The sequence below is a fragment of the Pistacia vera genome, unplaced genomic scaffold (genome assembly GCF_008641045.1).
Source record: "Pistacia vera cultivar Batoury unplaced genomic scaffold, PisVer_v2 Contig47, whole genome shotgun sequence".
In the NCBI taxonomy this organism is placed as follows: Eukaryota; Viridiplantae; Streptophyta; class Magnoliopsida; order Sapindales; family Anacardiaceae; genus Pistacia; species Pistacia vera.
In genome coordinates this window covers 43,105-58,113 of record NW_022196301.1, presented here as the reverse complement: position 1 = coordinate 58,113, position 15,009 = coordinate 43,105, and the positions used below count along the sequence as shown (strand labels likewise).

The window sequence follows — 15,009 nt, the reverse complement described above, 5'->3', positions numbered from 1 at the left end:
TTAATTAATTAATGGGTTGCGATTATATGTGAAGCATTGATCACCACTCAGAGGAGCTCCCTTGGCTGCTCTTTCAGCCAAGAAGGCACAAGGCTTGAAAAATTCTCCATACAGTTTTGACCATTTCTCCAATCTTGAAAAGATGTACTTAGATCCCAGAAAGTCACCCACAACATGATACCTTCCCTTCGGGCTGTGTAAAACTGGATACCTGAATCGGTTTTGCCATTTTCTGACCTAGACCCAAATATTCAAGTACCCCTATTAGCATACCCGATAATCGAACCAATTTTTAGGGTACTCGAAATTTTGGTTTGATTATTGGGTACCCGGTTTCTGAACCAAATTTGTTTTTCCAAATTGCTTTAAATTTTTACTGTGATGATGTGGCTTCTCATTTGCCAAGGTGGAAGTAAATTTGTTTTGTTAGTGGTCAAACACCTGCTGCGACGTCGTTTTGGCCAAACCTAATGTGTTATCTGATTAGGCTATCACACTTTTACACAGACTTCATCTCTCTCTTTTCTGTTTTGGTTTGATAGCTCTTAACCCTAAAGAAAGTTCCAGAATTGATTTTGATCTTGCGGTTATAAGGAATCAGAGACAGGTAGATGACGATCTAGGAGTGGAGAATGTGTATTTAACACAGGCTAATGCTGAAGGAATCAGTAGATTTCAGATCGAGAAATCTAGGGTTTTACGGATTTGGTGTGTTCTTTCCTTGTCTGTAATCTTTCATGTTCTGATTCAATCATTCTCTCTGTACTATATTGATTGATAATGAAATCCCCTATTGTGAGCCTTGTAGAGTGGATGTAGGCTGCAAAGCTGAACCATTATAATTTATGTGTCTTGTTTATGCTTGCTTTATTCTTTATCTTCATTTGTCATATGTCTGATTGTTAAATAGAGAAATGTTTTACAGCTGATTTAGGTTTAAGTAAACCCTAGAAATCTAACATTTACATTACAGGATAATTCTACTTCCAGAATTCATTAAGTTGATTTAATATACACCAAACATCAAATGTTTTACATTGCAACTACTACAAACAAATACAATTCATAATTTGTAGAAGAAAAAAAAGTGTAATTAAAGTCTTTTACATTTATTCCACCAAAAAGTGTATAAAAAATTAGAAATAAAAAATGTCTTATACATTTATTCCACTAAGCACAACATTGCAACATAGCAAATGCCCACAAAATGCCCAGTAGACTTCCACTAAAAAACCAGCATCATTACCATCAAAATCAACACTGCAATTTGTTAAAGATGACAAATATAAGTAATTAAAACCCAACAAAATTTACTCATCGTTAAAAGCAATTTAATTAACTCAAAATAAACCAAAAGTGAACTTTGTAGTTGGCCTTGACTGTGACATTTTGTTTCACTACAAATACAAATAGTAAACTAGATACAAAGAAAGAAAAATTGGCAGATAACAAAAACTAAAAAAAAAAAATATAATTATAAAATGTCAAACCCATTAGCCAATTTTCAAAAAAAAAAAAGATCTTAGTCAAAGCTGACAATTTAAAATACACAAAATCATTTGTAAAAAGCTTTTGATTCTAGTTTTTAATTACTTGATTAGATTGGAAGATCCCTTCACAAGTTTCATCTTCCTTAAATGCCTGATTTTTCTTAATTAATTATGTCAACTGTTAAATAATTAAAAATTAATGAGATAAAGGAATCCAAAACTAAAAAATAGAAAAAAATTAATCAAACTGAAAATAACTAAATAAGAAAACACATACTTTTGAACTACTTAATCGAACTGAGAACTGACACAATAATTGAGAAGGAGAACAGCTGGAACGAGAATGTTGAAGAATTGGAGAAGAAGATGTGAACTGGAGTGGTGGAGAGATGGAGAAGTCGAGATCAAGAAGAATTGAAGAAGAAGATGCGAAATGGAGTGGTGGAGAACTGGAGAAGTCGAGCTCGAGATCAAGAAGAATTGAAGAATAAGATGCGAACTGGAGTCTGGAGAAGAAATAGGCAAATAGCGTTTTCGGTTGAAATAAATTAATTTAGGGCTTTTCACTTTTGTTCTGAGTCAAAGATAAGAAAGGAAATAATAATTAATAAATTGTGTTTTAATTTTTAAACTTTTAATCTTTTATTTTTCTTATTTAAACCAGGTTTTGGGTACCTGGATTAATTTTATAATATAACCTAATAACTGAACCGAATATTTGAGTACCTTATAAACTCCTACCTGAATTTTCGGTACCTGAAAAATTCGATTCATTTTGGTTCGGGTAATGGGGAATTTTACACAACCCTACCTTCCCTATAAGGTGGAAAACCCATGCCCTTTACAGCAAAAACATCAAGCTCAACAACTTTGACTGCAATACCTTCGGCAAATGCTCAACAAGCCTTATTAACCACTAGGAAGAATATCATCTCTACAATGTCCTCCTCTGATAAATCAGAAAACTTTGGGTCAATGGCACTCCGAGCCTTCTCAATGTATTTCTTTTGTTCAAGATCTGGTCTAGTTTTGCGTTTATCATCATACAAGTAGAATCCTTTGCGGGTGGTTTCTGTTATGCCTCAAAAGTCACGCTTATGTCAGTCCAATAAATGTCTTTTTGTACTAGCTGCCAAGCCCATATCTCCTCAAAGATATTCTTACCAACCCTATCTCCTTTCAAGAAATGAATGGATGAGAGCCTTCTATGTGTCAAGGCAACTTGCAAAACACTCATTACATTGAGTGTTTAGGTGTATAAATTGACACTTCTCTTCCCGAAGAAGGGGGCTGGGCATATGAGAGCTAAAACATAGATTCAAGCTCAATTCTTTATCTCTATAAACACTGTATTTCTTCATCTTTGTATGCCTTACGGACAATATCATAGAAATAGTTAGAGATCAATAAAATAACAGTGGATGTAGGAGTCGCTTGTTTCAGCATCCGAACCACTATAAAAACCCCTCTTGCCAATCTTTTATTTATGTTTTTTGCAACATATATAATTTCAGCTCCATATTCAAATCTTATGGATCCATCACGTGTAATTTCTAAGGCTCTCTTAGCACTTTGCATGTGCGCGTCATTGGCATCCAAAATCAAGCATCAACAGTTTCACTTGCTCTTTTATCCTCTTGCATTATTGGGATAATCCTTGATCTATAGGTTCTCTTAGGGAAATTCTCGATAAATTGCATGCTAGTTGCAATTGCCACTCCAAAACCAACAAGGTTAGCCAATCTGAAAGGACCCATTGGTAATTGCCCCATCAATCAGATAAGGATCTGCTCCACGTTCAACAAGCCAAAAAGCAGCTTGTATGTAAGCAAACACGTAGCCACATAGTGGTTTCTGGGTTCAATTGAACCCATTAAACTTTTTAAAATTTTCAAAAAAATATTAATAGTTTATAGATTTTACAATTTTAACCCCACAAAATAAATTATTAATTAATACTTTATAAACTTTTCTTTTTTCTTTATTTCCTCTCTTTTGCTCTCATATTATATTTTTCCTTTGGTTGGATACTAAAGAAATGTTACTCCTTTGGATTACAAGGTAAGATGATACTAATTTTATTTTTATTTTTTTACTTAAAAGTAATTCTTTTCTTTTAGCTTTCTTAATTGATGAAAGATCAAGAGTTATGAGTTTTTATTGAGTTTAACAAATGAATTTGAAATAATTCCTAAATTTTGATGTGGGTTTTGATTTAATCTTATTTATGTTGAGGTATGGGTTAATTAATTGTTGTTTTAAGTTGAGTTTGATAAATTGTGGTTAGTTGTTGAGTTAATTTTGAATATGGTTCAAAGAATTGATGAAACCTTAAGTTGTAGAGATTTGAGAATTTGGTTTAATTTCGATATATTGGTTAGTTGCTTGATATTTAGAGTTAGATTTAATGAGTTTTCATGGGTTTATGAGTTGAATTTTATTGGGTTAGTAGAAATTGTTTGAAAAACCTAAGTTATGAGTTGAATTTTGATAAATTTGTGTTGTTTTTTAATTGTAATTGCAAATAAATTATATTTCTGATAATAAAAATTCTTTTATTTTTTTTAGTTACGGACAAGTTTTTGATCAAAAGAAAGTTTTCTAATGAGGAACTATCAATTGAACAAAACATAAGGTGTCACGATAGTATTCACAATAAGCCTATGAAATCTAGTTCAAGACAAACATATGTTAAACTTAACTTGAGTAGTCTTCCTGCAGATCCTGGATTGAGGATTAAAATTTTAGAATATCATCCTAATGATAGTGACAAAGTGAGAAAGACATACTTGCAAAAAGGACCTTGCCAACCAGACAATCATAATTTTAAAAAGCGAGCAATTGAGAATTTAATGATTCGTTTTAATCCCATTTGGTTTAGAGAATATACAAATTGTTTGGAGTATAGTGTAGAAAATGAGGGTGTTTTTGTTTGTGTTGTTATCTTTTTAGACATAAAATTAGCATTGATATTGCTTGTTACAACTGCAAGTATTGAAAGAGCATTTTCCGCAATGAAGATTGTGAAAAATCGACTACGGAATCGAATGGGAGATTAAATGATTGTCTTACTACATATATTAAGAGAGAGATATTTGATGGAATTGTCAATGAAGCAATTATGCAATGTTTTTAGAATATGAAAAATCGTCAAGAACAATTGTAAAATTGATAATTTGGTATATATAACTTTTAAAAGTACATTTTTTATGCTAGTACTTCAGTATATATTTTATTGTAAATTTATCAACTTTGATGTTTTAAACCCACTGACTCGGAATCCTGCTTATGTCCCTGTGTGTAAGGGAAGAACATCCTGTTGACAGCAAAGCTGGTGCAATTACCGACCACAACTAGACTGTTCTTTATCTTTTTATCAATATCGAGTAAGTCCACAATCACTTGGGAATAAATCTTATTAGTACGAACAATTTCCAAGAGTTCCATGATATGAGTCGAACTGAAGAAATGGGCTCCAACAATCCGATCCTAACACTTGGTGCCCTCACCAATCAAATTCAAGTCAATTGTGGAAGTGTTACTTGCAAGTATGCAATGTGGTGGACAATATTTTTCAAGATCAGCAAAAATTTGTTGCTTCAAAGAAACATCTTCATTAACAGCCTCAATGACCATATCAAAATCTTTGAAGCTCTCATAGTCCAAAGCACCCTTAAGGAGAGACGTGATCTTGTCAAAACTTTTCTTGAGTCATTTGTCCTTTTCTGAGACGGATTTGCAGATTGGCTCTGACCTATTTTGGATTATTGAGTTTATAAAGTGTTCAATTGACGATGAGGATTAATTNTACGCTCTTCCCCTTATCTTCTGCTTGAGTACAACCTGGTATTGACATCTCTACATACAACCTTCTTCTTCATTATTGGTCAAAGTAAACTCCCGCTATAGTCACTATGACCAAACTAATTTTATTCATAGGAATATGTTATAATTTACTCGAGTCGTGGGAAAAAACTATTGTTTTTACTTCGGTGCGTTTGGTTTATTGTTTTAATCCATATTCTCAATCCTATTCTTCAAATGTTGTTTGGTATATTATTTTCAAAATATTAGTCTATTTTTTTAATTATTTTTAGACCCCATAAGTTTATTAATCTCATTAAATACTCCACAGAAAAAAGATTTAAAAACTAACAGAAACACCCCCACCTACAATACTTGCCAGATTCTGGCAACCACCACCGGTGGTAGCCGGAATCTGTCACAACAGTCACACGACCACCAGAAATGGCCGATAATGGCCAGATTTGACTTTTTCCGATCAGATCCACCACGTATCTAGCCAAAAAATACCAGATCTGGTAGTCAGCGACGGCCAAAAAAATAGCTGGCATTCACTGTCAATGACGGCCAAATCTTGGCCATCGTTGACAGACAACGACGGCCATATCTTTGGCCATCGCTGATGGCCAAAATTGGCCTTTTCCGGCCGTCGAAGGCCACATCTGGCCTTAGATCTGGCATTTTTCGACCAGATCCATGGTGGATATGGCCGGAAAAGGCCATATCGATCGAATACCTGCCAGATCTGACTGGATTTTGTGGTTATCCAATTTTTCAGCCACCACCTGGTGGCTGGAATCTGGCACTTTGGGTGTTAGGGGTGTTTTTGTTATTTTATAATATTTTAATAATTGGGGTGTTTATTAAATTAGCAAACCTTGGGGGCTTTTTCATAAGTTTTTAAATTTTATCTCATAATACTCTCCTATTCAACTATCCAATACTATCCCTAAAATCCTTCCCAAAATAATAAACCAAACGCACCGTTCATTATCCTTAATGCAAGTAATATAGAATAAAATATATACTATATTAATAATTAATTAATAAATTCATATCAAATTCATGATATAAACATCTATATATTTTATAGTATAATATATTATTTATAATATACAGATAATTATATTATAAAAAAACTATAACTTATTACAGTATGAAGTTTATTATTGATTATAACTAATTCAAATTGGGGCCATAACTTTTATTATTACATAAAATTATTCTTATATAGAATATTGGGTTTACACGTACTATAGAATAAAATATATGCTATATTAATAATTAATTAATAAATTCATATCAAATTCATGATATAAACATCTATATATGTTATAGTATAATATATTATTTATAATATACAGATAATTATATTATAAAAAAACTATAACTTATTACANGGAGTCATCATAATCGATATCCGTAATCAAAGTACGAAGATGTTTCCATCTGGTTGACAATGCAGAAGTTCTCAAAACACCTCTTATTGGAAGGAAGGATAGAATGTGAAGGAGGATATGGTCAGGTAATTCGCTAATTCTATCCTTTCTTTTAATCTTACAGATATTGCCCATCTTCACAATTCCAATAAGGAATTTAAACTGCATATATAAACATGATAAAAAACTACACCAGTTTGTTGACCCTTTGCTTATTGTAACTGATGGTTTATCTCCTTTTACTTCTCCAAATCTGTCACTAGATCATAGAAACATGAGGATAGTAAAAATATCACTAAATGATCGCCCTTGGGATCAACTGTCCCGAAAAGAAACTGCAGGACAATCAGAATTACCTGTTGAAAGAGGGTTATAACCAATAGAGTACTATATGTTCAAGAGTTTAAACTACGTTAGATTCTATATTAGGAGATCTTTGAAGAATGTCCCCCAACACTGATCATTTGTACAACCAAGTTTCCCCCTGGAATCAAGACACTAAGCTGTGAAGTCTTAATGATTTGATAATGAAACTAGAAACCTGAAGTAAGGGAGGAATAATCTTCAATTTCAATACTACCGAGTAATTTGACAGTTGAAGCTGAAAGATATCCATGACTTAACCTGAGATGTACCAACTATAGATTTCTCTAAAAGAAGAATTTTTCTCATATGTTCTTTCCATAGAATTGAAGTACATCCAATGATATGTTCAATGTTCCAGTTATATTTAAATTGTTTATCTTGTTGCTAATCTTTAAGAAATTATGTAACAATTTTGTTTGTGCTACACTTACTAACTGTTGCTTAGTTCGATGCACCAATTTGTGAATGCATTCATAAGTGAGCAAACAAATCCATGAATATGGAATTTCTGTTTTCTTTTGCAACAGTTGGCTGTGATATGCCAATTCAACAACTTATGAAATGAAAGGAGTACTGAATAAGAACCATACTCAGTACTCATCATACTCAAATACACTAATTTCTTGACCCTTTGTTTATTGCTTCTAACTGATGGTTGATCTCCTTCAACATCTCTGTATTTTTATAGATTATAGAAACTTGCAGCAAATCTGTCAGTACCCTGTCATCCGAGAAGAAACTGCAGGACAATCACAAATTACTTTATGACAAAAGGGTTATAATCAATCTAGAGAGTTTAATTTTCTACCTATGTTAGGTGATTTTTGAAGAATATCCTTCCACACTAGATAATCTGTATAACCAAGTTTCCTGGGAATCACCTTCAAATGAGTCAAGCGATGAAATAGAGGAAGACCATCTTGGAGATTTTCCTCAAAAAAGAGATGCTTAACCAAACAAGAGAATTAAGAATCAGTCTTTATAATACATTTATATGAAATTTATGAGAAAACAGTAAGCTATCATACCTTAAGGATATCACCTGACAGCGTAAGAGATTTGACATTACAAATTCCAGTCATGAGTTTTAATGCATTTTGAGCAGTTTGCTGAGTGAAACTGTCACTGTCATCTTCAATATATGCATAATTCAGTGAAGATAAATCACAAGGTAAAATTTCAATATTTAGACAATTTATGCTCAGGAGAACCTTCAAATTTTCAGCATAAATTGTGATACCACACCCACAAAGTATGCGTCGGTTGGATGGACAACGAATAACCATTGTTCTTAGACTAGGAATACAAATCTTGATTCTCTTAATACTAAGAGAGATACCTATGTTTAAAACCAGCTCTTGAAGAAGACAACAATCTGAAAAAAGTTGTTCAAGTTGTTCAGCAATCCCTTTCCCATTTTTCAAAAAAAGACTAAGATGCAAAGTCTTAAGATTTGATAATTTAATGAAACTGGGAACCTGAAAAAATGAAGTAATCTTTAACTTCATTACTGTGAGTGATTTGACAGTAAAAGCGTTATCAGGTAATGGTACATTGCCGATAGAATTTTCAAGCTCCTGCAGGTTGCATCTAATTGCAGCAGATATCCATGGCTGAAGCTGAGATGTAGTAATCCACGTATACTTCAAAGTACAAAGGTGTTTCCATCTGGTTGACAATGCAGAAGTTCTGAAAACATCTCCGATTGAAAGGAAGTATAGAATGTGAAGGAGGATATCATCAGGTAATTCGCCGATTCTATCTTGTCTTTCACTCGTACAGATATCGCCCATCTTCAAAATTCTCTCCTTGCAACAAAGAATCTACACTTTATGTATAAACATATCAAAAACTAAGATTTTGATTAACAAGCAGAGAGAATAATAGTATTGATTCTCACCAAATTTTGAAGAAATTGAAAGAACTAAAGAGCGATTTATCTTGGTTCACTCAAATCAAGACTAGGTCAGTAAAAATATTATTTAAATATTTACTTACCTCTCTCGTTACAATGAATGTATTTGTTATGATTTCCTGTATCACTCATAGAAAAGAATAATGTGTTTATATACTAAGTTTTGTGAGAGAAACCTAAATCTACTAAGATTCCTATTCCTAAGCCAAACCCTACCCGTTAGGAGTTAAAGAATCCTACAGCTGCTATTCATAGCTGAAGTGATAGCCAATTCCAACAGAAATGAAGTCAGTATGTGGGATTGTTCAATTATTCTTTTAACTATGAGCATAAATATGTTTGAAGAATTAGATAAAAAGATTCTTAGCTTTGGTTGCAAGTTATTTAGTTTTAATAGAAGGGTATATACTCATCATAAATAAATGTTAAAAGAATAAATTAAAATATTAGCTTACCATTTAAAAATGATATTAGAATAATTTGTCATTGTATTTCCTTAAATAAAGAAGACATTTGTTGTTTATTTACCTTCTTAAAAGCTGGAGGTTCAAATATTGATTGGTAATTTGTCATTATACTACACCAATTGGTTGAGAATGAGACTCAACTCTAGATCATTCTTCAAATTCCCGAATCATTTTGGATAATACTGCACTTACACAAAGACTCTATACAAAGTCTTTCATACAAAGTCGTGAATCATTTCCAATAATACTACACCAATTGCAGCTTCGTTCATCAACATCCCCACTAACTCGTTAAACCGGCTTTGGTCAGTACTCTTTTGTGCATTCCACATACTAACCCAGGGTGCTTCAGAAATTACAGAAAAAAAAAAGATTGGTTTAAATAACTTAGAACGCACTGTTTGTAGCATATTATGGTCGGTTTTTCAACAGGGCAACAATGAGTTACATCTCTGGTAGCAAATCTGACACGGTCTTGGCAGACGCTGGTGGTAACATTGCCCCGGCAGAGAAAGAGACTGTAGACCGTGTTAGGGTCTTGGCCTAGGGTGGTGTTGTAGAAACCATTGGAGAATCCATTGCTGGAGTTGGCGTTGGAGAAAAGAAGTACTTGAGTAATAATTCAAGTATAATAAAAGGGTATTAATATTTCAAAGACAGCAGATAACAAAATCAATGGAAAGTAGTGACAAATTAACTATTTGACACTCTTTCCTCAGAAAACTCTGTTTTACACAAAGCATACCATCAAGGCTGGCGATAGCAGATAATGAAAATTATATCATAAACAAGAAAATATTGAGCATAAATCTCCTCCCTTTCAGGCCACATCTGCCTGAATAAAATTGGCAAATATAGGATCACTATATGATGAAGGATCCTTCAATTCACCAAATACAATATAGAAACAAGCATTTTTGTCACTTTTGGTTGTACAAGTGATTTGAAGTCTAAAACACCCTATTATCGAGGATATACTTCAGTAATCGATGCATCATCAACAGACCATGGGATTGAGTTGCTTTTAGATTGATCAAAGTCAAACTTCTTTGTTGCCATGCTAGCCTCCCTTCTCGTACCAAGGAAAAAGGCTGGTCGTCTAGGTGCTGGAAGAGTAACAGAGTAACTATTAAGCATGAGAACTATTGTTGCCATTGAAGGTCTGTCAGCTGGATCTTCCTGGACACATAACAACCCCATATGTATGCATCTAATCACTTCATTTCTCGAGTAAGAATCTGTCAAGGTTGAATCCAACAATTGCAACGGCATCGCATCCCTCCAATGTTTCCAAGCCTGAAACAATAAATTAGTCACAATCAATTAGCTTCAGCTCTAACTCTTTTATTTCTCCACTCTCTATTTGTATATAAAGATACTAACTCTAACAAAGGGGAAATACAATATACAATTTGCTTACATAGCTCACGAGATCCTCAGCACCATCTGTTTGATAGAAATTGCTGATCCTCTTCCCAGTAATGATCTCTAGTACAAGGACACCGAAACTATACACATCGGATTTCACTGAGAATTGTCCATGCATAGCATATTCTGGAGACATATAACCACTGTGCAACAAAGATTAATATTAAAGACAACAAAGACCCTTTGAATATTAATCGAAAATTTGATTGAATTCACTTTTCTGCTTTCCTTAAAGCAAGTAGTAGTGAACACTTACTATGTCCCAACAATTCTGTTTGTTTTCACTTGAGATTGATCAACTCCAACTATCCTTGCCATTCCAAAATCAGAAATTTTGGGGTTCATATCTCCATCTAACAATATATTGCTAGTTTTAAGATCACGATGTATAATTCTCAATCGAGAATCCTCATGCAGATAAAGCATTCCTCGAGCGATGCCTCCAATCATCTTGTAACGTCTTGACCAATCCAATTCTACTTGTCTTTCATGATCTGCATATGTCAAAGTCAAAATCTCAATTAAACTATTTAGGAGTTGAGTTGAAATTCATAATGAATGAAAGGATCCATTTGGTCTAATGCAAAACAAGGATACTGGACTCATGAATCGTCGAAATTCATGGAGATAGTTCATACCATATAGAAAGTAGTCGAGGCTTTTGTTCGTCACAAATTCATAGACAAGAATCTTTTCTTCTCCCTCCAAGCAAAATCCCAATAGTCTAACCAAATTTCTGTGTTGAAGCTTGGCTACCAATACAACCTCATTCTTAAATTCTTCTGCACCTTGCCCAGATCTGCTTGATAGCTTTTTTACTGCTATAGCTTCTCCATTAGGAAGTATGCCCTGAGAATATTCATTAACAAAACGTTAAATCATCTGTTGAACCGACTCTGTCTAAATAAATATAACAGGAATCAATGCTATACGTACTTTGTAAACTTCACCAAATCCACCTTCGCCCAACTTGTTATCAGTTGAGAAATTTTTAGTGGCTGCCTCAATTGTCCCCAAATCAAATTGCAAGGACTCTACAATCATAATTTCTTCATTTCCAACTGCGAAGGCACAGGCACAGCCAAACATTTAAAGCATAGACAAATGGGAAAGTAAAAGATTGTTTGGATAGTTAATACCATTATCGTCCAGTGGAGGACTATTCTTCTTTCTTGCTCTCCTAATTAGGAGGCAATAGCCGGCTATGAAAAGTACTACAGCTACAACAATTGGAGCAATTATGGCGATGATTATTGAAGATGAAATTCCGCTGTTTCCTGAAAGAAAAATAAACGAATATATAATAGTAATTTAAAATGATAAAGCTTAAATTTACTGAAAATGATAATGAAAAGTAATCAAAGTGGTTTAGTTCAACTTTACCTTTAGGGGGTGGAGAAGAGAGCACTGGCGTCGGCGGCGGTGCGGCAGTAACGCTTTCATTATAAAACGGGTACAATTCAAACCGGCTATTACAGCTTGGAAGCAAAACTCTTGCTCCTACCCGGGTAGTCGGCAAAGTAGCAAAAGATTGTTCAAGACAATTGTTACAGTCCAAATTTGACAGGTCTGGTGTGCACTGTACGAGATAGTACAGTGTTTGAATGGTTGTGAAGTTAGCCTTTCTTGTCGAAAATTTTTTAGGGGAAGCAGCAGCCTCATTTGCTGCTTCCTTCATTGTAGTCCCTACTAGCAGGTTAAACCGGACTTGTTCTGTAACATTGTTAGAGTCGTAAAAAACCGCACCGGGGTTACCTTTCATCGTAGAAAAGATATACTCGTCTGAGTAGCGTAAAAGGCACGGATCGTACCATATTATACTTTCTTTTTGAACAGGACAACGTTGAAGAATGTCTGAGGTAGCAAAATTGACACACTCTTGACAGGTGGTGGGAGTGACATCACCTCGGCAAAGAAAGAGAGCGTAGACCTTGTCAGGGTCTTGTCCTGCTGTGGCGTTGTAGAAACCGGTGGAGAATCCATTGCTGCGGGTGGCGTTAGAGACAAGTGAAGAGAGGAGAAAATTGAGTTTAGATTGATAGGTGCTATTTCTGTTAAAAGTTGTTGTGTTTGTGCAATCATGGAAAAGATATTTTGGATCAGCAGCACTTGTTAAACCGATAGCAGAAGTTGCAAGATAGAGAACAAGAAAGAACATGAAGAATTTCAAGGAGGGCATTTTGATTCTCAGCTCTTAGGCTCTTCCTCTTAGCTTCTGTTTGAGGACAACCTCGTACAGTGTTAGTATCTCTACCTGATTAAGAGAACACAGAGTCAAATCTGCGGGAAATTAAAGCTTGGAAATGATAAGTAGGGTAACTGATGTTGACTTGAGTGGATATAAAATGCCAGTTTTTTATTCAAGGCGGCCCATCCCACTTATCACATTTAACAATAGAAAATTAATTGGTTTGACCATGTAACAAAGTAAGGAAAAATGTGACAGAACAGAGAGAAAAGAATTTTCTAGAGAAAGTTTTCTTCAATTCAAGCATCATTTTAGTCCCACTCTCATTTGCAATCTGTTGAGTGAAGCTTCAACGGTGTCTAAGTGAAACGCTGACGTTTTGGTGTTAGCTTAAGTGACAATCCTCAGCCATTGATTCTATTCAGATCTGACGGCCATTATTAGCTCATTAAGTCAAAGGTATAAAAGCAGCAAATCTGGAAAATTCACAGAAGCTTCGTCTTCTTCTTTCACGCATTTTACAACAGGTTTTAGTCCTCTGATTTTCTACTCTTTGAACATTGTAATCAGGTTAGATTCTTGTGAATNGTTAAACCGGACTTGTTCTGTAACATTGTTAGAGTCGTAAAAAACCGCACCGGGGTTACCTTTCATCGTAGAAAAGATATACTCGTCTGAGTAGCGTAAAAGGCACGGATCGTACCATATTATACTTTCTTTTTTAACAGGACAACGTTGAAGAATGTCTGAGGTAGCAAAATTGACACACTCTTGACAGGTGGTGGGAGTGACATCACCTCGGCAAAGAAAGAGAGCGTAGACCTTGTCAGGGTCTTGTCCTGCTGTGGCGTTGTAGAAACCGGTGGAGAATCCATTGCTGCGGGTGGCGTTAGAGACAAGTGAAGAGAGGAGAAAATTGAGTTTAGATTGATAGGTGCTATTTCTGTTAAAAGTTGTTGTGTTTGTGCAATCATGGAAAAGATATTTTGGATCAGCAGCACTTGTTAAACCGATAGCAGAAGTTGCAAGATAGAGAACAAGAAAGAACATGAAGAATTTCAAGGAGGGCATTTTGATTCTCAGCTCTTAGGCTCTTCCTCTTAGCTTCTGTTTGAGGACAACCTCGTACAGTGTTAGTATCTCTACCTGATTAAGAGAACACAGAGTCAAATCTGCGGGAAATTAAAGCTTGGAAATGATAAGTAGGGTAACTGATGTTGACTTGAGTGGATATAAAATGCCAGTTTTTTATTCAAGGCGGCCCATCCCACTTATCACATTTAACAATAGAAAATTAATTGGTTTGACCATGTAACAAAGTAAGGAAAAATGTGACAGAACAGAGAGAAAAGAATTTTCTAGAGAAAGTTTTCTTCAATTCAAGCATCATTTTAGTCCCACTCTCATTTGCAATCTGTTGAGTGAAGCTTCAACGGTGTCTAAGTGAAACGCTGACGTTTTGGTGTTAGCTTAAGTGACAATCCTCAGCCATTGATTCTATTCAGATCTGACGGCCATTATTAGCTCATTAAGTCAAAGGTATAAAAGCAGCAAATCTGGAAAATTCGCAAAGCAGCTTCGTCTTCTTCTTTCACGCATTTTACAACAGGTTTTAGTCCTCTGATTTTCTACTCTTTGAACATTGTAATCAGGTTAGATTCTTGTGAATCTTGTTAGCAGAAATTACAGAGTATTGTTTCTGCTATAGGCTTTCAGTTTTTCGGGTTAGCTTATTGTGATTACAGGGAGGTTTGAGTGATTGTTGTATAAGTGTAAGAGTTGAGAGATTTGGGTTGTGATTGAGTTGTACTTGTAATACTTTGATCCTTATAGTGCAGTGAGTCCCAATTTGCTTGGAGCTCAACGTGGACGTAGTTTATTCCATTGGAATAAGCGAACCACGGTAAAATCT

General features: G+C 34.6%; 3 protein-coding genes and 1 pseudogene across 4 annotated transcripts; all 4 read right to left on the bottom strand.

Moving 5' to 3' along the window:
• Positions 1-5,371, bottom strand: LOC116145913 (annotated as a pseudogene).
• A 2,425-nt stretch (positions 5,372-7,796) lies between these two features.
• On the bottom strand, positions 7,797-8,892 carry LOC116145912 (F-box/LRR-repeat protein At3g59250-like). Its single transcript, XM_031431347.1, has 3 exons — positions 8,128-8,892; positions 7,908-8,046; positions 7,797-7,838 (listed from the first exon to the last, which is right to left on the bottom strand). Exons 1-3 carry the CDS (start codon positions 8,890-8,892, stop codon positions 7,813-7,815), a joined length of 930 nt encoding a protein of 309 aa, XP_031287207.1. The 3' UTR covers positions 7,797-7,812.
• A 1,408-nt stretch (positions 8,893-10,300) lies between these two features.
• Positions 10,301-13,147, bottom strand: LOC116145942 (cysteine-rich receptor-like protein kinase 10). 2 transcript variants are annotated; one of them, XM_031431368.1, is made up of 7 exons: positions 12,293-13,147; positions 12,049-12,186; positions 11,846-11,958; positions 11,548-11,758; positions 11,166-11,403; positions 10,902-11,052; positions 10,301-10,777 (listed from the first exon to the last, which is right to left on the bottom strand). In XM_031431368.1, the coding sequence occupies exons 1-7, from the start codon at positions 13,086-13,088 to the stop codon at positions 10,445-10,447; spliced, it is 1,980 nt and encodes a 659-aa protein (XP_031287228.1). In that variant the 5' UTR covers positions 13,089-13,147; the 3' UTR covers positions 10,301-10,444. The 2 variants fall into 2 exon arrangements, with proteins under 2 accessions (XP_031287228.1, XP_031287229.1); XM_031431369.1 differs by lacking the exons at positions 10,301-10,777; positions 10,902-11,052 and having other exon boundaries at positions 11,165-11,403; positions 11,846-11,970.
• A 496-nt stretch (positions 13,148-13,643) lies between these two features.
• LOC116145910 (putative cysteine-rich receptor-like protein kinase 9) lies at positions 13,644-14,168 on the bottom strand. Its single transcript, XM_031431346.1, has one exon. The coding sequence runs from the start codon at positions 14,166-14,168 to the stop codon at positions 13,644-13,646; it is 525 nt and encodes a 174-aa protein (XP_031287206.1).
• Positions 14,169-15,009: the final 841 nt, after the last annotated feature.

Coding starts and splice junctions, on each gene's coding strand:
- LOC116145912 (XM_031431347.1), bottom strand. CDS start 8,892: ATGGGCGATATCTGTACGAGTGAAAGACAAGATAGAATCGGCGAATTA. Junction 8,047..8,127: donor TGTCAGGTGATATCCTTAAG/GTATGATAGCTT, acceptor TGTTTGGTTAAG/CATCTCTTTTTTGAGGAAAA. Junction 7,839..7,907: donor TCAAAAATCACCTAACATAG/GTAGAAAATTAA, acceptor ATTGTCCTGCAG/TTTCTTCTCGGATGACAGGG.
- LOC116145942 (XM_031431368.1), bottom strand. CDS start 13,088: ATGCCCTCCTTGAAATTCTTCATGTTCTTTCTTGTTCTCTATCTTGCA. Junction 11,959..12,048: donor TCCTCCACTGGACGATAATG/GTATTAACTATC, acceptor TTGGAAATGAAG/AAATTATGATTGTAGAGTCC. Junction 11,404..11,547: donor CCTCGACTACTTTCTATATG/GTATGAACTATC, acceptor TGACATATGCAG/ATCATGAAAGACAAGTAGAA.